Source organism: Coregonus lavaretus, assembly GCF_964263955.1.
Source record: "Coregonus lavaretus genome assembly, chromosome: 5".
Taxonomy (NCBI): domain Eukaryota; kingdom Metazoa; phylum Chordata; class Actinopteri; order Salmoniformes; family Salmonidae; genus Coregonus; species Coregonus lavaretus.
In genome coordinates, this window is record NC_139992.1 from 49,734,470 (window position 1) to 49,757,734 (window position 23,265).

The following is a 23,265-nucleotide window of genomic DNA, read 5'->3' on the forward strand; positions in this document are numbered from 1 at the left end:
CAGAGAGAGAGCGACACAAACAGAGAGAGAGCGACACAGAGCGACACAAACAGAGCGAGAGAGAGAGCGATACAAACAGAGAGCGAGAGAGAGAGCGACAGAGAGAGAGCGACACAAACAGAGCGAGAGCGACACAAACAGAGCAAGAGAGAGCGAGAGCGATACAAACAGAGCGAGAGAGAGCGATACAAACAGAGCGAGAGAGAGAGAGCGATACAAACAGAGCGAGAGAGAGAGCGATACAAACAGAGCGAGAGAGAGAGAGCGATACAAACAGAGCGAGAGAGAGAGCGATACAAACAGAGCGAGAGAGAGAGCGATACAAACAGAGCGAGAGAGAGAGAGCGATACAAACAGAGCGAGAGAGAGAGAGCGATACAAACAGAGCGAGAGAGAGAGAGCGATACAAACAGAGCGAGAGAGAGAGAGCGATACAAACAGAGCGAGAGAGGAGAGAGCGATACAAACAGAGCGAGAGAGAGAGCGATACAAACAGAGCGAGAGAGAGAGAGCGATACAAACAGAGCGAGCGATACAAACAGAGAGAGCGATACAAACAGAGAGAGCGATACAAACAGAGAGAGAGAGAGAGAGAGAGAGATCCAAACAGAGAGAGAGAGAGAGATCCAAACAGAGAGAGAGAGAGATACAAACAGAGAGAGAGAGAGAGATACAAACAGAGAGAGAGAGATACAAACAGAGAGAGAGAGAGAGAGATACAAACAGAGAGAGAGAGATACAAACAGAGAGAGAGAGAGAGATACAAACATAGAGAGAGATACAAACAGAGAGAGAGAGAGAGAGATACAAACAGAGAGAGAGATACAAAGAGAGAGAGATACAAACAGAGAGAGAGAGATACAAACAGAGAGAGAGAGATACAAACAGAGAGAGCGATACAAACAGAGAGAGAGAGAGAGAGAGAGAGATCCAAACAGAGAGAGAGAGAGAGATACAAACAGAGAGAGAGAGAGAGATACAAACAGAGAGAGAGAGAGAGAGATACAAACAGAGAGAGAGAGAGAGAGAGAGATACAAACAGAGAGAGAGAGAGAGATACAAACAGAGAGAGAGAGATACAAACAGAGAGAGAGAGAGATACAAACAGAGAGAGAGAGAGATACAAACAGAGAGAGAGAGAGAGAGATACAAACAGAGAGAGAGATACAAACAGAGAGAGAGAGAGAGATACAAACAGAGAGAGAGATACAAAGAGAGAGAGATACAAACAGAGAGAGAGAGATACAAACAGAGAGAGAGAGAGATACAAACAGAGAGAGAGAGAGAGATACAAACAGAGAGAGAGAGAGAGATACAAACAGAGAGAGAGAGAGAGATACAAACAGAGAGAGAGAGAGATACAAACAGAGAGAGAGAGAGATACAAACAGAGAGAGAGAGAGATACAAACAGAGAGAGAGAGAGATACAAACAGAGAGAGAGAGATACAAACAGAGAGAGAGAGATACAAACAGAGAGAGAGAGATACAAACAGAGAGAGAGAGAGAGAGAGAGAGCGATACAAACAGAGCAAGAGAGAGAGCGATACAAACAGAGAGAGATACAAACAGAGCGAGAGCGACACAAACAGAGCAAGAGAGAGAGAGTGATACAAACAGAGCGAGAGAGCGATACAAACAGAGCGAGAGCGATACAAACAGAGCGAGAGAGAGAGCGATACAAACAGAGCGAGAGAGAGAGCGATACAAACAGAGCGAGAGAGAGAGCGATACAAACAGAGCGAGAGAGAGAGCGATACAAACAGAGCGAGAGAGAGAGAGCGATACAAACAGAGCGAGAGAGAGAGAGCGATACAAACAGAGCGAGAGAGAGAGAGAGCGATACAAACAGAGCGAGAGAGAGAGAGCGATACAAACAGAGCGAGAGAGAGAGAGCGATACAAACAGAGCGAGAGAGAGCGCGATACAAACAGAGAGAGCGATACAAACAGAGAGAGCGATACAAACAGAGAGAGAGAGAGAGAGAGAGATCCAAACAGAGAGAGAGAGAGATACAAACAGAGAGAGAGAGAGATACAAACAGAGAGAGAGAGAGAGATACAAACAGAGAGAGAGAGAGAGATACAAACAGAGAGAGAGAGAGAGATACAAACACAGAGAGAGAGAGAGATACAAACAGAGAGAGAGAGAGATACAAACAGAGAGAGAGAGAGATACAAACAGAGAGAGAGAGAGATACAAACAGAGAGAGAGAGATACAAACAGAGAGAGAGAGATACAAACAGAGAGAGAGAGAGAGAGAGAGAGCGATACAAACAGAGCAAGAGAGAGAGCGATACAAACAGAGAGAGAGAGATACAAACAGAGAGAGAGAGAGCGATACAAACAGAGCAAGAGAGAGAGCGATACAAACAGAGCGAGAGCGATCATGTTCTGACACAGCAGCAGCTGGCTCTGGAGCCTGACTGGGTATCCCATTAGTGGAGTAGTGACCGACCCCCAAAGGGTTAAATCAAATTGAAAATTATTTTAAGCTCTGCAGAACATGCAAGGGCAGATTGAGTGAGTCCCCAGCTTGCTTCACCCAGGAAGTGTGCGTTCAGTCTATTGCTCTCAGAAAATGAAGTATTGTAGTGTGTTGGGTAGTACTTATCCCTTAACGAGGACACAATGTACAGACTTATGAGTACCCACTATTGACAACAAACCCTTCATGTACCTGTCTATATGAGTCAATTCAAGACAAGGGATCAAAATGGTTGTTCTATCAAAATGGTTAGGCCTACTCTTTGGCTTCATCTCTGTGTTTATCCAGCCTTCATGTAAGGGGAAACTACCAGCAGGGAATTACTAGTGTGTTTACTAGGGGACAAATGTTCCCCTTGAGGATCGGGAAGGGATGTGTTGGAGGGTAGGGAAGAGAAGGGGGGTTAGGGTTATTAATGGGGTTAAGTCAGCAGTCTCCCCACAGACTGACACTGGCCATGTTGAGCACAGCCACTAAACAGGTTACAGGCCTACATCTCCAACAGAGCAGAGCAGAGCAGGCCTGCCAACACTAGACCTGCCTATGCTCAATGACACATGGGAGCACTTTTGGCAGAGGACATCCTGATTTTTCTTTCACATTGTCTTGTCACACACACACACATAATTAAACATAGACAGACACACACACACACACACACACACACACACACACACACACACGACAGCAAGACATGAACACAAAACACACACAAGAAACCTGCATGCACACAAACAAAAAATACATTCTCAAAGCAAAAAACACACTCTCCCTCTCCACTTCCACACCCGGTGGCCTGTGAAGCGAACCTTCTCCTGAGGAGAACATCCAGGAGATGTTTCTCCAAAAACATCTCCTGATCAAACTCCATCCAACATAAACAGACAAAAGAAAGATGGCCGTCCCATTCCATGTCTCATTATCTCAAGAGCGTCTCAGGCCCACTTCCAAATCCTTGCTGAGCCAAGATATTTAAAAAAGAGAGAGAAAGAGAGGGGGAATAGAACACAAAGACAGGAGAAACAAGAATGCTGAAAGAAAAACCTAGTGAGCGCTGAAACAAGATAAGCTGAAATACTAATTCAGAAAAGAGAAAGTAAAAGAGATGGAGGGAGCACTACACAGATGTAGCAAAGAGAAGGAGAGACGACAGAGACACAGAGGGAGAGAGAGAGAGCTCAGCCTGGTGAATGTTGACCTAGCCTCACGGCAGATCTGGTGATCATAACAAATCCAAATGACCTCATCACAGCAGATTGCAGGGCCGATGGCTACAGTGATGTCACTGTGTGTGAGTGAGAAGATGATGATGAACCATAAAGGTGCTGAGAGAGCAGAGCAGAGCATACTCCTCCCTCTATTATCGCTGGGGGTCCAGTAGGGCTCTGGTGAAAAGTAGTGCACTATGTAGGGAATAGGGTGCCATTTGGAACACAACCACTGTACACCGGCCTTGTGCTGCAGAACAAATATTTACCAAATACCAATGCCATGGTCAGCTCATTAATTACCCCCCGATTACCTGCATTATTTGTGCTTGATTGAGCTTGCCTGGCTTAAAGGACCAAGAGAATAGACCCAAAACTGCAAACCATTCCCATCTTGCACTCCAGGCAGGCTAGAGCAAATTAGTATTTGAAAAGGGTGAAAGTTGTTCACCAACTTTCACTGGTGAATTGTGCTTCTGAACACAGGCACGTTCACACACCCTCTCACTCTGGGCCCCATGTGCAATCAAAGGCCTTGCAGATGAAAGTCAGGAAATAAAGTAGTCCTTAAGGGTGAGGAAGACCGAGAACTAGAGTAGAGGCAAGTTCAAAAAGCACTGCTGATATTAGGACACATGGTGCTGAACTCCACAAAAATAAGCCAGCAACAATGCTGTCCTTTCTCACTGTCTCACATGATGGGCCCACTCTCTGACATAGGGCATTATAGAGAGAAAGAGAAATGGGACTGTTGCTATGTGCCAATGCCAAGCAGGATTACTGTGAGTGACCTCACTACACTGAGTCTGGGAAAACAAAACAGGCTGCCAGTGTAGCACGGCAACAGTCCTCGGCCGAGGCCATGGCAACAGGAGGAAAGGTAGGGCCGCTCCGAGCCTCAGAGCGTGATTAGATCTGCTCGCCGCCGAGCAAACACTCCCCAGAGTACGCCGCCAGGAAACCCCACTGACCTGCTCCTCTCGCTCTACCGCAGCCTCTCTTCATCCCCCTTATTGCTCAATAACTCCTTATTGAATCACGGACACGACTGCAGAGGTTAGCTGGAGAGTTAGCCTAGCATTAGCCTGCACTGACAGAGCTGGGTTCAAAGAGCTAGCATATAGCTAGCAGCCTCTGGAGTATATAGGCCTTGTGCCTTCAAGGGTGGTAGCATTGCCAAACTCCTGAGGTTAGTCATTTTATTTTCATCAATATTTAGAGATGGGCTGTCTTGAATGAATCGCAAAAAACGTGAAAGATGAAGACCACTTACTGAGACAGGCTATTAGGCTTTTGCTTTAAGAGTAGCAAAGCAATTAGCCTAAACAATGTCAATTTAACGAACTTGGAAATCAGGCTAAGGTGAAAAGGCCATATCATTGAAGGGTTGGGTGTTGTTGTCCTCCCTCCTCTACTCCTTCTGAGAGCCCTGGTCTGCAGTGATAAGTGAATGCAGGTGGGGCTCCACGGTAGGAGGGAGTGGGACTGCTGCAGCCTTCCACCAGCTGTTCTCACTTCCCTTTCCTGCCTTCGCCTCAGGGAAGGGTTTGTGTCGACTTTTACTCACTGTCCCAACACTCCTCCAACACTGCTCTGGGGCTTCTCAACTGAAGCCTTAGCCCTGTTGAACAGGACAACTACAGTCTCTCAAACTAGAGCTGCATCCCATGGGGCTCTGGTCAAATGTAGTGCACTATGTAGGGAATAGGGTGCGATTTGGGACGCAGACTAGGGCTTCCACCACCCCTTCTGTAACCCCAAGCCTAAATTGTAACAGATGATCCTATAGCTTTAGGCCAGAATAAACCAAGTTGCCACAATGTTTTTCTCCATTTCCTCCCAATTCAGTATTGAACAGGAGCAGCACTATCTAATCCAAAAGGACCTATAGAAGTCAACAATTTAAAGGTCAACAACATTTTAGGGAATGATTTCCCTACTTCCACTGGTCCTTCCATCTCAAAAGAACTGCATATCACAGAGCTCATCTTTAAGACACTGGGACAGAGATACAATATAATATGGTCTATGTAATTCTGTGCCCTGAGGTGTACAATACACAGACAATCTAGCCTCAGGCATTCCAATTCTATTTCAATCTCATCTATAACCAACTGCTTTTCCCCACTGAGGCTTGGGGAGTGGAGTACAAGCAGTAGAATGCTGCCATGCTACATGCTGGAGATGTACTGGTCACAGACTGTACTATGCTACATGCTAGAGATGTACTGGTCACAGACTGTACTACGCTACAGGCTGGAGATGTACTGGTCACAGACTGTACTACGCTACATGCTGGAGATGTACTGGTCACAGACTGTACTACGCTACATGCTGGAGATGTACTGGTCACAGACTGTACTACGCTACATGCTGGAGATGTACTGGTCACAGACTGTACTACGCTACATGCTAGAGATGTACTGGTCACAGACTGTACTACGCTACATGCTGGAGATGTACTGGTCACAGACTGTACTACACTACATGCTGGAGATGTACTGGTCACAGACTGTACTATGCTACATGCTAGAGATGTACTGGTCACAGACTGTACTACGCTACATGCTGGAGATGTACTGGTCACAGACTGTACTATGCTACATGGTCACAGAACGGTACTTTGGACGGGTCACACATCTGGATTTGGTTAACAAAACAACATGGAGGAATTAAGGAGAAGTGGATCCCCTTACTTTTGCTCCAGAGGCCCAATTGGCAACATGTTTTCAGCAATATAAGTTTTTTTTTAATCAAAAATCTCAAACTTCTTTCGTGTCCCTCTGCAGCAGACATAGCCTACTATGGTAAAACATGTGTTTGGAACATCAAATCACAATAAAATTACAGTATTGATTCGTAATATAGAATCGTGATGCATCAGATTTTATTGGATCAAATTACATAGCCTATATGATTTGCGACTGCTAGACTAATTGATCCACCCTTTCCCAGGCTCTCTCTAGCAGCCAGGCCCAGAGAGACACACCCTGCCTGGGGGTAGAGGCCTTGTTAGTACCTCCCTGTCCCTGGTGCTACCGTCTACCCCTTGGGGTGGGGCTGCCTGTGACAGAGCTACGTTACAAAACCAAAGTCTAAACCTATGTGACCCAGAAACAACACTGACTAACAGAACATTCCTGGGGCACGCACAACGTTGTGGAACATTCAGATAGAAATATGTTATGTAGAACAAACTGACATGTAGAATAAGGAATCATGTCTGCAACAATCTACTAGTATTTTTCTTTGGATTACCTGCCATTTAGGGGCCTACCTTCTGTAACAATCTAAAATGTTTACCACCTGAATGTGACCCTGCTAGTTTAAAAAGCCTTTATGAACATGGCATTCACAACTAACCCAGCAGCACAGAGTTCTGTCTGTTCCCAGAGAGAGCTAGCTAGATCAGTGAGCTACACTACAGTACAGGTGGTTTCCAGGGCCTAGCTTTCTCCCTCTCGGTCTCCTCTCTGGTGTGAAATCCCACCCACCGCAATAATAATGACTCCCTCCCTGAGTGAGCACCCCTCTCCTCTCTCCTCCACACTAGCTCAACAATCTATTTACAGAGCATTGTGCCACGTACGATCAAACCACCAAACCAGGCATCCATCCATTAGCAGGCAGGCTTGTGATTGCATTACTTTGAATGGGGAGGACTGAGGAAAACAAAATGCTAGGCAATTGCTTAATGACTGCTGCTCACTGTAGCTAAGAATAAAGAAGATGTGGAAAGAGACAGGACGTCATTGGCAGCTTGTTGTGGGTTGGGGTGGGGGCACGGCTGTACCTAGCAGCAGCCTTTGTCAGAGTGCTGGTAAGTGAGTGAAATTAATCATTGCACACAAACGACAGGGGCTGCTTTTAGTGAGCTGATCCAGGGAGAGCCACAGAGAGAGAGAGAGACCCATCACCAGATACAGTCCAGGGAAGTGGGGTGTGGATAGGACTGATCACTGTACACATTCACTTCACTCTCATTTGCCTTGTATTTAACTAGCTGATCGGCTATGGCGCAGGCTGTAATATGGTTATAATAAGGTAACATTGCTACTCCAGAGTATGATCAACATGTAACCTAGTGTTTCAAACCGTTGGACAGGACAAGCCAGGAACACACAGGCGGCAGCAGCAACAGCCCCAACATGACGGGAGACAAAGACAGGAACTTGGAGTCCTTCTGTTTTTCTGAGACAACTCAGCCATGCATGTAGGAAGCCCTTACTGTTAGTACTGTGGGATTACAGAGGGCCTCAAATCTCCCACTGTCAGAGAAGCCCTGAGCCAAGACCCTGGAAAACAAAGCCTGTCACTCAAGTCTGGGCCCCTGCTATAGAACACTGAACGAGATTTACGAATCGTAACACACAACTAAAACCACTGGCTCCTTCCCTACAGTGTGCCAGCAATCTAGTTAGTGCAGCCCTGTAACAAAGGGGCCGGTGCAGTGAAGGACCTGTTCAGTGTGACATCACATGGACTGACACAGCAGCAGAGGGAGGGGGGGGTCACACGGTTCCTGTAAGGGCAGACAAAGGCGTGCTGATGCGGGCCGGATGGCAGACGAGAGAGCACAATGGGGCCGAACCCAGGACAGATAAAGCCCAGGATTGGTATTCCACTCAGTGACTGCCTGATTGACTCATTGCTTGGGATGTGTGTGTGTGTGTGTGTGTGGTGGAATGGGGGGGGGGACGCAGTCTAATAAGAAAGGAAGCGTTCCTGCCAGCCACTCCCCCCCCATCGTTCCTGCCAGCCCAACCCTTCACTCCCTTACTTCTGGGGTTGAGTGAGTGACGGACCTTGAGGCAGGCGACTCCTGGAATGATGATGGATAACTCAGCCCAGCGAAGCATGTGAAAACACAGGACCCCCCCGTCTCCCATAGCACAGCCTCCCTGAAGATTCACTGGCTGTCTGACATGCTTCAGAGAACCGCTATCCAATCACTTGTTATGGGGCTTTCACTTGGGGATTCAGGCCCTAACCAGCCCGAGAGAGGTTTAACCGTACAAAACAATGTCTGGATATTAATATCCATAATAATAATAATAAGTATCCATATCCTGATTAACTCTCAAGTAATGAAAATGTGTCATTGAAGTGATGGCCATTCATTGGACACTTCTCAGTACAACACAAAATCTGCAACATCAGCAAAATGACATAAGCAAGAAGCTGACTACATTGACGTTCCCTACATGTTTAAGGGCACCTTCAGAGGCCTTGGGAAAAGTCATCTTCCCTTGATGCGACTGCGAGTACAACTTCTCAGTGCTTAGGGTTAAGCCTACTGTACCTTTGGAATACTAGGCTAAGTGTAGGATACACCTACTCTCAATACTAAGTGTATACTTTCAAATACAAACATGTTCAATCTTCTAACAGCTGAAATAGCCAACAATGGCTCACATATTTTTTTAACCATGTGTTTAAGAACAAGAGGAATTTTTGTTCCACTCTCTCCCAGTCTTTTAAACCCTAGTATATAGTCGTTCCGTACTGCGATAGTGCTACAGATAATAGCCCATTGTACTCAGTTGGTTGTGAAGTCCCGGGGGCTTCCAGTTCAATAGCCAGGGTAAATGACAGAATAATGAGGCCCTCTCAGGTCTTCACGAGCACCGCTTCATACACAAGTGCACCTTAACAGATGAATGCAAAGCCTACATGATGTTGTTGAAAAGACGCCTATCCAGTGAAGTACTGCCCAGGCAGGTGAAGGAGTGAGGACACAGGGTTAGGCTTATTCCCACCAGACCAGATGCTGAGAATAAAAAATACAGTACAATATGTCACCAATGAACTGGAAATATTCAAGCACAGTCAATGTAATTTAGCTATAACAGTCCAATATAAACAGCAGATAAAAGTGGATTAATATAGTAGATTATAGGTATTTCATATTGGGATTACTGATGGAAGATCCACTGCCACTCAGACTGCAAGCTTTTGATGTGGTGTGAGTGATCAAGAGAGAGACAGAAAGAGGGAAAGGAGGGAGAGAGAGAGAGACGAGAGAGACAGAAGAGAGGGAGAGAGCCTACAGTAGCCTGAAGTGTAACAAGACATTCCATACCTCTACCGGGCCTATTTCATTAAATCTGGCGGACAGATCTGACCTATTACATGTTATCGAGGTATGTGCCGACCTCAATGGCAGGTCACCATGTTGTTTGCTGGCTTAGGAAGAGCTTAAGCCCCTATACTACATTACCAGGTCATTCTGACATTAATTTCTGACATGAATTCCCTATCGAGCCTGCTCCAGATTTTTCAGCTCTCTTGTGCCGCAGCAAATTAAGCGTATGGTTCGTTCTGAGCGTCAGTCAGCCCATAAGAAGTCCCTCTCCAAAGCTGGTGTTAGTTTCAGGTTTTGGTTACATGGGGGAGGCTGTGGTGATCTGGAGCACAGAGAGATGACTGTGCTGCGCTGTCCACCGCAGGGACACACTCCACACAAAACAGCTGCCCAGTTTCCCCGACCCCAGCCCCCCTAATACACAAGCAAGGACAACAAGCTTAGATGAGGTCCGCACAAGCGTGCCATGCATGCACACAACAAATGTAATGATTTTTTTGAACATATGCCCCACACAAAGGTCCTTGTATGTGACTGCGCAGGTGGCTTCCAGTAAGAGTAAACCTGTTCTGACCCGTCACAGTGAGATCTTCAGAGGCCAGTGGGGGTTCACGGCACAGCGCTACACTGTTGCACGCTCTCAATACACCGCCATGGCTGCCATGCAGGCTACAGACAAGAGCCGAAAACTAGCTGAAGCAAATCCTGTCACTAGCAAGGAGCACTTATACAAAAGCCTTAGGGAGGACGGCACAATAAATAAGCCAGTGAGTAGCAGGCTGGAGAATACCGCATGTCTCAAACTTGTGGAAGTCAATATGAGGATTTGGTTTGAAAACGGTAAAGTAGGCCTAATGACAGTAGTGACTGCTATCCACATTTTACTCCTGTAACTACACCCAAGGAGAAAATAAAATGGCACAAGTAGGCTAATAGCTTAAACTAGAGTTCAACGGTTCAGCAGCAAGTATTGATTAAGAAGTCTTCACCCTACTCAAAACAACTGCCTTTGTTCAACAACTTTTTCCTTGTGGCACTTGCTTTTGAGACTCTCAGTGGAGTTAGGGCTTAATCTTGTTTGTGGATTCTTCCAACCCCCTCCTCCTACCCCATATTTGACCAAGAACTGAGGTCACTCCATCAGCTGTTCCTAGTCCCACCCTCTAGTGGTTTCCGGGTAGTAACAGACCTACCCAATCATTAAACTCGGTTCCACTGCAGGGCACACTGGGGACAAAAACAAAACAGCTTGTTCTTTTTCCCCCCCCACTCCTGCAAGTAACTTCAATAGGCCTAGAATACTTCTCAATAACTTTGCACTGTATTTTGTATACGCTAAAGAAAATAAACTTCAAAAATAATTTTGTAAATGGGAGTCCTGTTGCTTTTATACATCTACAAAGAAAAGAACAAAGGCAGAAAAGGACCTATAACAAAATGGAAACTCGAGCTGTTGGTGAATGCAAAAGTACAGAATTCCACAGCGCACAGCATATTCATGAAGCCCCACAAACCCAGATGGTTCATCCGTAGTTCTCTAGCCAATGGTTCTTTAGTGGTTATCGAAATATGAGAATTGGCTAGGCTTAATAGAATAACGTCCACTCCACACAATGTTACTATGCAAACTATTCTATAGCGAATTTTTTTTATAGATACAAACCCAATATTTCTGCCTACCTAGCAAAGCATACTTGTCAGCTAATCAAAAACACATTTGTATTTTCGTGATTGACAACAAAACTATTCATATTTTGAAAAGGAAAATTACAAAATAGCTAGCTATATTTCGAAGAGAACCAAATCTCAGATAGGCCGAATGTTAATGTTAATTTTATCGTCGAGACACAATGATAGTCGAAATAAACAAGTTTTATGGCGTAGCGTTATGTAAACAAACGTGATAAGTCAACATGACCGCAGGCTTGGACTTGTCTTAATCGATGATCGTCATTTCGGTTCATAATATATACACGTGATATAAAATTCGTGATGTTTAATTTGCATTTTCCATAACTAGTTACATTAGCTAGCTACGTTAAGTCACCTCGAGCAAAACAGGATGTCTGTTTGTGTAACGTTAGCTAGCCAGCCAACATTTTTTTATGGGCTAGCTAGCTACTGTACCACGTCAAGAATAGACTGAGCTTTGTTTATACACCTGGCTGGTTTGAAAAAGACGAAACAAACTAATTATACTCCTTGTTCCAACATTTTAAAATGGGTTTTACAAAACAAGATAGATAGCTAAAGCTAACTATCAAGCATTAGCAACAAACTTGGCAACAACACATTATATCAGTCTCTGTGCCTGGTCTGGTTAATTAGCTAGGTTGGCTAGGCAGCCTAGCTAACTGTGGCATGCAATTCATCAAGGTAACGTTAGCTAGCTACCTACGCCAAGTTATCCACTGTAGCTAGATAGCATTAGAAATACACTTTTGCTATGGACATAGCTATTGTCATTAAACGTGAGCAATAATCAATACTATTAATTGATTATACATATACAAACTATGCATTTCAAGCAGCTGTCATTACTAGCCATCTTTAGCAAGATGAAAAACCACAGAAACATTTTTGCTAACTGGTGTAAAACGTTAGCAACTAGCTAGAATTATTATCTCTGTTGTTTATGTTCTGAAAGGATACAGTTTCACCACGTCAGTATCCATTCGCCTTTTACCCGGACTTGGAGACGACATTTTTATATTCCACTGTAGAATACCAAGCCGTAAACTGATGGCAGCTCGAACGTCTAGATGTAGTATCCCAAAGTTTACATTTGCTTTCGTCGCAAATGCGTACAACGAAATATTTCCACGTCCCCAACTCTATCTGCAGCAATTTATAGCCCGTCTCTCGCTGCCTGCCTAGCTCTCACTGTCCTGAAGCTTCTGCTATCCCTCCGCCGATCGCGTCATATACACGAGACAAAAAACGTCAACATAAATGGCAAAGTTGTGTTAGTAGTCTTTACAGATTTATCAACGTAAAAATGTTTGATTGAGAAGCTGCCACATAGCTAAGCTAGTATGCTGCCTATGCCTTTATTTTGACTATAGACTGAGATCTTTTAATATGAAAATAGTATGATTACTTTAAAAAGCATACAATTGGATTTGAAAATGTGGTAATGGCACTTCTTGGGGCTCATGTCTCTCTGAGCACCGTTCTCTCACCGGACTATTCCATTACGTAGCGGCAGACAGCAGGATATATTTCCTATTTATCCCCAGCCCTGCTCAGGCCAGCGCAAGTTGCACACCGTGTAGTCCACCCAACAACCCCAATCCAGCCACACACACACAGCCAACTCATCAATCGCAAGGTCAAAGACGCTGCTAAAGCAAAATAAAATACACAAATAGAGCAGAGGGCCTCATTAATCACTGTTCTGCTCCAGTTTTCAGTGTCGGGGGGCGGGCGATATTGTGTGTAATTGACCAATAAAGTGATCTTAATTAATCTTTATCTTAATTAAATGGATGTCTGAACATAAAAGCTTGCATTAATCCTTGATACAAAAATCTAAAAGGCATGCTTGTCAGATTCCTCCTCCAACAACAAAGCATGAATATCTTATGTATTTTCGTTCCGAGATCGGAAATATTTTATTATTTTCATGGACACGTCCTTCTCCGTGGGATTGCTTCCAGTTCCGACAGATTCACCCCCTACATGTGGCATATTTGCTTGACTCCCCTTCTCTCCCCCAGGGGTGAATGCACAGATGTTGGGTGGCAACTGGCTAGGCAGACCCCAGATGGCTAACATTGACAGTCCATAGGACACAGCCTCTCTCTTCGAAATACAATTACCAGAATGGACATCCCCATTCAAGTCAATGTTCCTTGATAGGATCATTCTATTTCTATGGCCTCTCTCCCCCATAGCAACACTAGAAGGGGAAGCCAGGCCACACAACGGCATCGCTGCCAGGTTTGTTTTAGCTGCACACTTAATACCTTTCCAGAATCCCTTAACATGTATTTAAATTAAGGATTTCTACCCTCTTTAGCACAGTTGAATTGCCTCATCAAAACAGAAACAGTGCGCTATAACTTGAAACTGGTGCAACAACATAGGATACAGATGGGACCGAATCAAGGAAGTCATTTCTGAGCAAGACCAAGGCTATAAATGCAACGATGTATCTGCTGCTCTCATAACAGCCATGTTTTTCTTCTCTACTAACTTTTTCTAATATATTACCATTGGTTGTGTAAGTCAGACTAATAGGCTACATCATTTATTATGCCTCAACCTGAGTAGCATTACTAGTACTAAACTTGGCTGATTGCTGATTCTGAGAGGTGAAGGAAAACACTGCACATGTTGTATGGTTTTAAATGAGAGCAGACAAAATGGCCACCACGGAGGACCCTGAAATGCAACTCTTCACTGCCACTGTAATTAACAATGGGCTGACCTTGGGTACCTCAGAGTGTGGAACCACAGGACAGCCCGGGAAGAGTTAGGGCTATTGTGTAGGTCATAGACGCTGCTGTGAGAAAACTAAGGGCCACTCAAAACCAGGGCCCGTATCCACAAAGCATCTCAGAGTAGGAGTGCTGATCTAAGATCAGCTTTGCTTTTTAGATCATATTTGACAAGATTATATGGACAGATCCTAGATCAGCACTCTGAGATGCTATGTGGATACAGGCCCAGATCCAAGCTTTGTTCCCCAAACTACTTATTAAGACCCCATTTATTGGAACAGTGCCAGCGACATGTTCTCTTTTGAAGCCATTCGTTTATCCTTCCAAAACAAATTGGATATGCCGTGTGAACATAGGAAAATAAAATGCAGAGTAAAAATAAACATGTGCAGAAAGAATAACATTTTATTAAATCCTCTTGGGAGAGTTAAAGAGCATGCACAGTAGAAGGGACTGCATTGGCTAAATAGAATGAAAGACTAAATCAATGTTATCCCCAAACATTCTCTGATTTCTATGGCACATCATTTGTTCTACCTGGTTTAACATCTACTATTAAAAGATTTCCCCCGCTCCCTCCCTTTAGCACTTCAGACTTGCAAACAAGCAAAACAAAAAAGCTTTTTCAGAGTTTCAAAAAATATTTGTGTAACAAAATTGCTTTGCAACACAATTTAGTATGTGTAAGGTTTCGTAATCCTATATCTACGTCTTTGTACTCTGAAAAACACAGCACAGAAAAAATGACTTCCTCACAGCTTTTAGGGTAAAACATTTAGTACATGTTTACACTTCTCCACGACGGAGTATACCCTTCGAAGATAATACACTTCACTTTTTCCCCCCCCAGTGTAAGCCAGTTGGCTCTTTATCACAGAGTAGATTTCAGATTCCTTGTCCCTCATATATTCCATAGACATGACAGGACGAGTGCACAGGATCCCCATGCGGCCTTCATGGGAGGTAAAACAAATGAGGCAAGGTGCTAGTCTGAGATCAGCCAGTGTCCGTGTGCCGTTGCATTCTGTGGTTCTAAGTTTAGTGTAAAGTCAACTCACTTTTAAAAGACTGCATTCAGAACATAATTTCCTGGGTGGGCAATGTCTGTGAAGAACTCATCGCTTTCGAACCACGCGGCCAGGCAACATTCCAAAGTTCATTGGCAAAACCATCCTCATCGGTACTTCAATTCATACCAACCCCACTCCGTTCCAACCCCCCATGATTGTAAACCAGACTTAACGGATGGGAGAAATACACTGATATGAAACCACTGTCAGTGTAACTAGTACAGTACGGCATACCACAGGAAAGAATATCAATAGAGAATGTCACGATGATCCTGTCTCTGAGGTGGAGAGGAAGACCTTACTGAGATGGGGAAGATACCTGCCACTGACGGAATATAGCAAACACCCTTTTAGACTTGTCATGTGGACCCTGGAGGAAAGAGAGAATAGAAGTGGTAGAAATGGCAGGTTGCTCATACAGCAGCGGCATGACCAAATGCTGAAACTGTAACAACGCAATATACACATTGCTCCATTGTAGAACATAGCTATGTCAACCCTTCATATTGTCATTATAGTATATGCCGTTTTCACAGACGCTTTTATCCAGAGTGACTTACATCATTGAGCGCATACATTTTCCTTTGGGTGGCCCCAACAGGAATCAAACCTACAATGCTGGAATTGTTAGAGCCATGCTCAACCAAGTGAGCCACAGGACCACCATTTTACCACATCCAAGTTTTGATTCTCACCTGTAGGGGACTGGCTGCCTTGTTTGGGCTGAAGCACTTCTTCATGGGGAGGAGGAGAGTGAGTGCAGCCTTCCAACCCTGCTGATGCCCTCCCTCTTGGCCCAGCAGGGGTATACCACCAGTGGGCTGGGTGTTCTCCTTGCCTACATTCACCCAGGGGCACCAGTCTCTGTGCTGGGCTAGTGGGTCAAACAAAGTCCTATTCAGGGGGCCCTCCTGAAACAACAGAATGGAGAATGTCAACAGGTGATTGTAGCATATGTTGTGGCATGCACCGGAGTAAGGTGAAGTTAGATGCTGCTCTTGGGTCAGCTTAGCAGTTTAACTTCACCTTGAAGTGCATTCCCCTCCCCCATGCACCCAGTGACCAAGATCAATTTGATCAAGGCAGACATTTATAGGAAAGGGTGGTGTTAAAACAGATTGTAGATTTGTCTGTATTATATCTGCTATAGAGTATGTACACACATCCCAGGTCTGGACAATCCAGACAAACCTGGTGTGAAAACCTGTAAAGGCTTACAGGGCTACTGGCTGATGAGAGGCACATGCGTTTGGGGTTGCGTTGGGGGCTAGAGCCCCCCGAAGCAGTCCCCTCACTCCCTGTCCCCTCCCCCTGGACTCGGCCTCCAGTCATGGGCCTCTTCCCCCTGGGCAGAGGGCCGGGCTGCTCCTCGCTGGGGCTGGTAGAGTCCCTGCTGCGGGTGCGGACCACCATGGGGGACGGACTCCCCACAGGCTGCAAAGACACAATCAACAGAGACCAACTTTAACAAACAGATCCACGATTAGAGGTATGAGAGTCCATGTTAGAACATTCTAAAAGCTACAAAGAACAGAGAAATTGGAGAAACAGGTTTGCTAGAGCTTCCGACTCATCCAAGTTCCACCTTAACCTATCCGTCCAGTTCAAGTGGCCTGCCTTGCCTGAGACCTACCTGCTCTGAGCCTCTGGTCTTGTCCTGGCTCCGCAGCCCCCTGCGGTAGGGAGTAGGAGAAGGGGAGGTGGGGGTCTTCCTGTCCCCCTGGGCCTCGGGTGCAGGCAGGGGTGTAGATGATGTTGGGGTGGTGGGGGACTTTGGGGCGTCTCCCTCTCCATCTTTTCCTGTTCCCTCCATCTGGTGGAAGTTCCACAGGCCCACTTTGCGCATGCAGAACGAGCAGGTGAGGAGGGGTAGGCTCATGGCGTGCAGAGCTGGGCTGCAAAAACAGCAAGAGGAGAACATGGAAACAAACCTATTAATAGAACATGAATACAGAGGGGGTTAAAATAGTTGAGTTAATATGGTAAGGTGCTTTTTGCTTTCCCAGGCTATAATACAAAAATTAAAAGATAAGGCAAGCAAATCGGCTACTGCCAGACCTTTTAATTTTCCTACATGGAGATGCCAATTCAATAAAGGCTTTTAAGTGCCACAATCTGGTAAGAGTGACTTGGTATTTTTTGAATGTTACAATGTTTCGCCTCCACATTTTGTGTCAATAAAAATGAGATTGAGAGACTTGTTCTCATATCTAACCTTCCAGCCCAGCCACAGAGGGCCACGATGCAGGCAGCCACCTGGACAGCCAGAGCCTCAGAGGTGGACTTCAGAGGGGACCTGCCCTGCTTCTTCTGTTCATCCTCAATCAACTGCAGTAGAACGCTGATCACATCCTCAGTCAAAGACTGCAGGGAAACAAAGTGGTGAGATGGGAGGGATTCTCTTTGTGCAAAGGATAATGGATCATAGTGCAAGAAGCCATGTGGGAAAAAGCTAAACTGCAATCTCGAACTAAGGGTTCATAGATAGACCTCCTTTAGTCCACTAGGGGAAGGGGCTAGAGGAAGGGGCTGGTATCTGGACGGAGCCCATCTTTCTATATGTGATTCACTGTTGTGTAGGAACATGGCTCCCCTCCCTCACCATGGTTTTAAGCAGTTCTGGCTTCATGGCAGGTAGCTGCTGCTCCAGGAGACAGGTGGTGTGAAAGCGCTCCAGGAAGGCACTGAGCAGCACTGATGGCTCGTTTGCCGGGACCAGCCAGAACCGGTCTAAAACGACAATACAACATCCCGGTCATGTTCAGTAAGGCACACAACAGAAATAAAAATTACTGTTTCTTATTGGACAAGTCCAGGTAGTCCCTCCCTGTTTCAGTACATCAATACAATCTCTTCCTTTTGTTGCCCAATGAACGCAGCCAAATGTACCCACCTCCATTCAACAAGAGGATGAATTCCCAAATATGAGTGTAAAAAGTTGTGCATTACCCGGGCATGGAAAGTCTGGCCATGGACAAAACTTCTCATGCTGTGTCTGTAGTTGTCTAGTTATCTCTGCTATCCGGGATTCATCTATGAAGCGGAAAGAAGTAGGGGCAAACATAGATTAAACCGCTAAAATTATTAGCATATTTAGTGATAAATTAATGACAACATTCTAAGTGTTTTTTACACAAAAAAACAAAAAGGCTTTTGTTATAATGGTTGAAAGTTCGGCAGACGTGTCAAACAGTTGCTCTGCTCACATTTCTGGAAGTCCAGGGTTGGTTGGAGTGATGCACAGAGGAAAGCCTGGCAACTTGAACATTTCAACATGTCACACCCCACATTGATCCAGCCATAGCTGGCGCACTTCAGGGGGGAGATAGTCCGGGGCTTTCCTGCCCATCTCAGACAGTGCTCCCGCTAAGGAAACGTTTTACACAGAATGTTGCACACTAGAAATGATCATAAAATAATAAGCATTATTAAATAAATGTGAAAAGTTATGATCTTGATGTAAAATGTGAAAAGGGGAATGTAGACAATGTTATTAGTGTGTAAAAGGCAACGCAAAGGAGTGCTGGACAACTAAAGTACTACTCAAAATGTTATTCACACAAAACTTTGGCAGTATAACATGTAATGTTGTGGCTTGGATGTGGAAAGGATATAGAGTAGGACTCCACTCTTGTGAAAAAGGCTTCTTTGTTAGATGCTTCACAAAGAACTTGACTGTTACCGTTTGGTGCCACCTTATCCAGCTCCCCCTGAACACTGAAATTCACAAGAAAAAACATTTCACAGAAGGAATTTATGTTAGTTATAGTTATAGGGCTAAACGAACATTCATCAAATACAACAATTCGTATAGAGTACTTGAAAAACATTATGTATAATATCCTGTATCGCGCACGCTCATGAGTCATGTACACAGTGTACCAACCATAGAATTAGGAATTAGAATACTTGAATGGACAATAACCTTCTTATGACGGGATAAAGGTCAGCCCTTTTGGTCAGGGAGTTGGTCAACAATGGTTTGCCAGTGCTGTCCAGGGCGGCAGGTAGCTTAGTGGGTAAGAGCGTTGTGCCAGTAACCGAAAGGTCGCTGGTTCTAATCCCCGAGCAGACTAGGTGAAAAATCTGTCGATATGCCCTTAAGCAAGGCACTTAACCCTAATTGCTCATGTAAGTCGCTCTGGATAAGAGCGTCTGCTAAATGACTAAAATGTAAAAATGTAATGTAAATGTCTGTCATAACATATTGTAAATTATACCATGGCATTGTTGAAAACTTGTTTCTGATTGGCTTGAAGGGCATTCTAGAGCATGCATTATTTCACTATAATGCACAGTATATTTGTACGGTAGAATTCAATAGTTCATTTTTACATGTTTTGTTTGAGCAGCTTTTGAAAGCAAAACTCGAATTGAAAACAGTATTGGTATTGTTGAATTAGATTTTCATAATAGCAAGCTAGGACTGATGGTTTGGTTAGCTAAACTAGCGTGTCTGTTTGTTTGGTTACCACGGTAACTACTGTAGCTATCTAGTAAACTTGCTAGCTACTTCAGTGGATGTTGAACACATTTCTACCAGCAAATGAACACATTTCCAGTGGCGAATGTGTTAAATTATAGCCATGGTATAAAAGGGACAATCAACACGGGGCTGTATGCGTTCTCTGGAAAATAATGCAACTCTGTGAAACTTCAGTTCCAATCGGCTAGTGCATCGTGGAACACACCTTCCACGTTGTTTATTATTTTCCATAGAACGCATAGCCCCTTGTTGATCATCCCTTACATAATACATTTATCTGCACTGTATATTTGTTAGCTAGCTAGCCAGCCAGTTTTAGAGGAATGATTCCATAAATTGTTTTAATTAACTGCCAACATTCCATTCAAACAATGCAGTCAATCCACAGCCATACACTGGCTGAAATCATTTGATGATAGGACTTAGACATGTTGTAAATGCAACAAGTACAGAGGGTAGTGCGTACAGCCCAGTACATCACTGGGGCCAAGCTTCCTGCCATCCAGGACCTCTATACCAGGCGGTGTCAGAGGAAGGCCCTCAAAATTGTCAAAGACTCCAGCCACCCTAGTCATAGACTGTTCTCTCTGCTACCGCACGGCAAGCGGTACCGGAGCGCCAAGCCTAGGTCCAAAAGGCTTTAGCCGGTGCCCCAGCACATTGACTCTGCACCGGTACCCCCCTGTATATAGCCTCCCTACTGTTATTTTATTTCTGCTCTTTTTCTCTCAACACTCTTTTGTTGTTGTTGTTTTATTTTACTTTTTTATAATAAAAAAAAAATGCATTGTTGGTTAAGGGCTGTAAGTAAGCATTTCACGGTAATGTCTACACCTATTGTATTCGGAGCATGTGGCAAATAAAATGTTACTTGTATCAAATCAATTTTTATTGGCCACATGCATATAATAGCACTCACAGCTTTCCAAGAAAACAAAAACATTTATATATTTATGATGGTCTGTTTACATATAGTTTAGAGGATATTTATACCGAACATTAGTATAAAACCTGTATTTATAATTATCTGACAATATTTTTAGATTGAGAATAACTCTATTACACAATTTCTGATATAACACGCTTTACTTTTATTTTCATGCGTAAGTAAAATCAGGATTTTGCCTCTACTGCCGTTCATTCCAATTAGACTGGTTTAGATTCCTCCCTGACCAATATGCAATTTTTACCTCATTCTGGAACTTCGAGGGTTATGACATAGCCTCTCTAGTAATTTAATAGGTACAAATCCTAATTTATGCAAACACATGTGGACCCATGTGAGCCATCAAACATGGTGAAAACATATAACCAAGTTCACACTCGAAGACATTGCATGTTACCACAGTGGTGCATGCAGCAGCGACTATGAAATCAATAGTGCAAATAAATGTCTTGATTATTTGTGATCATTCTTTACATTGCATATCTGGTTGACCGTTTACGTAACATGCATGTGCGACGCAGTCTTTATAGCCAGCTATAATGGCTAGACAGTATTGTAAATAACAAAACAGACAAACACAAATTAGCTGTAGAGTAAGAAAGACATCAAGAAAAACAACTGACTCGATAAAGTTTGCAACTTGCTTGCTAATGTAATGCAACATGTGGAAATTAGATCCATAACTAGGTAGCTAGCTAGATAGCGAGCCAGCCAAAGTAAGCTAGCTAGCTAGCTAGCTAGCTAGCTAACTAGTTAGGTCCCTAAAAAATTGCATTCATTCATTCTCCAAAAACTTACCCAGTTGATCTGTTTTCATCCGATAACACACCTGCGTTGAGAAGTTCACGGACTTTCTCTGGTGATGCAAAACCAGATTTTAATTGTCTGTTAGGAGAATTGTCAAGACGACTTCCACGACTGCCAAGAGCCGCCATGATCGGTCGGTGCTAGATGCTAAATCTTCCCCCCTGAAAGAGGAACGCTATAAGTTCCGCTTGGGATAATACCATGCCTACGTTTCAACCCACGTGGCCAATGTTTACAAGTCCATATAAAATCTATTTCATTCTTCTAAATGCACCTTGGCTGTAGGCTACTGTCAAAATCCATACACTGTAATCGTTATACTGTTACAGTGCTATTTTTCAAAGAAATTATACAACTATTTCCTTGTGAAATCCTTTGCCTTGGTGGTTAAATTATGAAATTCTTAAAGGGAAAATCCACTAAAAAAACTATATATATATATATATTTTAAATTCATTACTCCACGGTTGATACAGTTCCAAAATGTTTTGTATGTCAGCAGTCAGGTTTTCAAGATATATCTGAAGAGATAGCATTGAATTGTACACAGCATTTCCTCTCCGTCTATCTTGGTTCCTGCAGGTGACTGGGTCCTCCTCCTCAGACCAATTGGCGTTGTTCTGGGAACCAAAAGCATTATCTCAGTTTCAAGGTCCCAGCTTTGAGAGAAAAAGCCTTGTGAGGTGTCAGTCAGTCACGCGCATGAACCAACGTTAATTGTGAATAATGAATCATGTAAATCATGCTTATATGACTTGTTTGTGTAGCAGTAGAGGACTGAAAGGGAACGCCCTCTTCAGAGTTTTCATCTTGGATTTAGTTTGTGAACCTCTCCGGGCCGTTATAATAAAGATTGATTCGTTTACATTGAGTTTGAGTCCTTAGGGGTGAATTTCCACGACAGACTTTCAAGAAGCAAAGTGTCACCGGCCACATCAACATGATGCAAAATGCATCATTAGAAGGATCAGATAGGCCCTCGGGCACACTCCCTGAGGAGGGCCTTGCATTCATAGACTTATATTGCTAGCACTGAAACCGTTTTAAAGTTGCACTATGCAGAAAGCGCTTCGCCATTTCTGGGTTGCTGAAACTCTAATAGTTCGCATTTCAGTATATGTGACAAAATAAGCTAGTATAGTGAAGAGAATCATTGTACCATATAACCGCTGTGACATATATTTTCCATAACCAAAAATATTGTATTTTCAGCTGTTTGATGCTGGTGTACAAAAAAACCGAAAGTAAAAGATGCAAAAACAAAACTTAAGAACGGGAAGCATAGAAGTAGTGCACATAGAACAGATCTATCGCTTCTTAGACTTGCTCTATAACTCATATTTATATGTTAATTTGGTTGGGTCGCCCAAAAAGTTACATATTGTCACTTTAAGCTTGCATCAAATCAAGGCTAGTGGAATCAGCTGGTTGTGCACAGTACACAGAGTTTTGACATCATCACCACACACCAGATGTTACAACCTGTGACAAGGCTGCACATCTGGCCAGTGTTTAAAAAAATAAAATAAATCATGTCCAGAGTGGACATACATTCTCCTTACCCACACAGGCAGGGGAATCGTATATCCGCAAGGCCACCCTCAGGTACCAGAGGCCAGTGGTTGACATGATCAACCAGGCTCTTTGCACTGCAGCAGGGGTGAAATCTACCATGAAGAAGTCAAAAAAAATAAAACTCTATCTTGAGGTGGAGGTCACCTACACAGTGACC

At 44.0% G+C, this 23,265-nt stretch overlaps 2 protein-coding genes across 3 annotated transcripts in view; both read right to left on the reverse strand.

The window, feature by feature from the left end:
• Positions 1-12,664, reverse strand: part of LOC311129153 (ubiquitin-conjugating enzyme E2 H) — a 22,400-nt gene extending 9,736 nt beyond the window's left edge. The window contains exon 1 of one of the 2 annotated variants that reach the window (XM_084161454.1): positions 12,432-12,664. In XM_084161454.1, coding sequence (XP_084017580.1) covers positions 12,432-12,484 — 53 coding nt within the window. In that variant the 5' untranslated portion in view covers positions 12,485-12,664. The remainder of the gene's footprint in view (positions 1-12,431) is intronic. The other variant, XM_084161455.1, reaches the window with a different exon arrangement.
• A 1,948-nt stretch (positions 12,665-14,612) lies between these two features.
• LOC311128963 (zinc finger C3HC-type protein 1-like) lies at positions 14,613-21,696 on the reverse strand. Its single transcript, XM_084161195.1, has 10 exons — positions 21,525-21,696; positions 18,909-19,011; positions 18,501-18,651; positions 18,244-18,327; positions 17,897-18,024; positions 17,510-17,658; positions 16,928-17,189; positions 16,513-16,728; positions 15,990-16,205; positions 14,613-15,664 (listed from the first exon to the last, which is right to left on the reverse strand). The coding sequence occupies exons 1-10, from the start codon at positions 21,659-21,661 to the stop codon at positions 15,593-15,595; spliced, it is 1,518 nt and encodes a 505-aa protein (XP_084017321.1). The 5' UTR covers positions 21,662-21,696; the 3' UTR covers positions 14,613-15,592.
• Between the last annotated feature and the right edge of the window lie 1,569 nt (positions 21,697-23,265).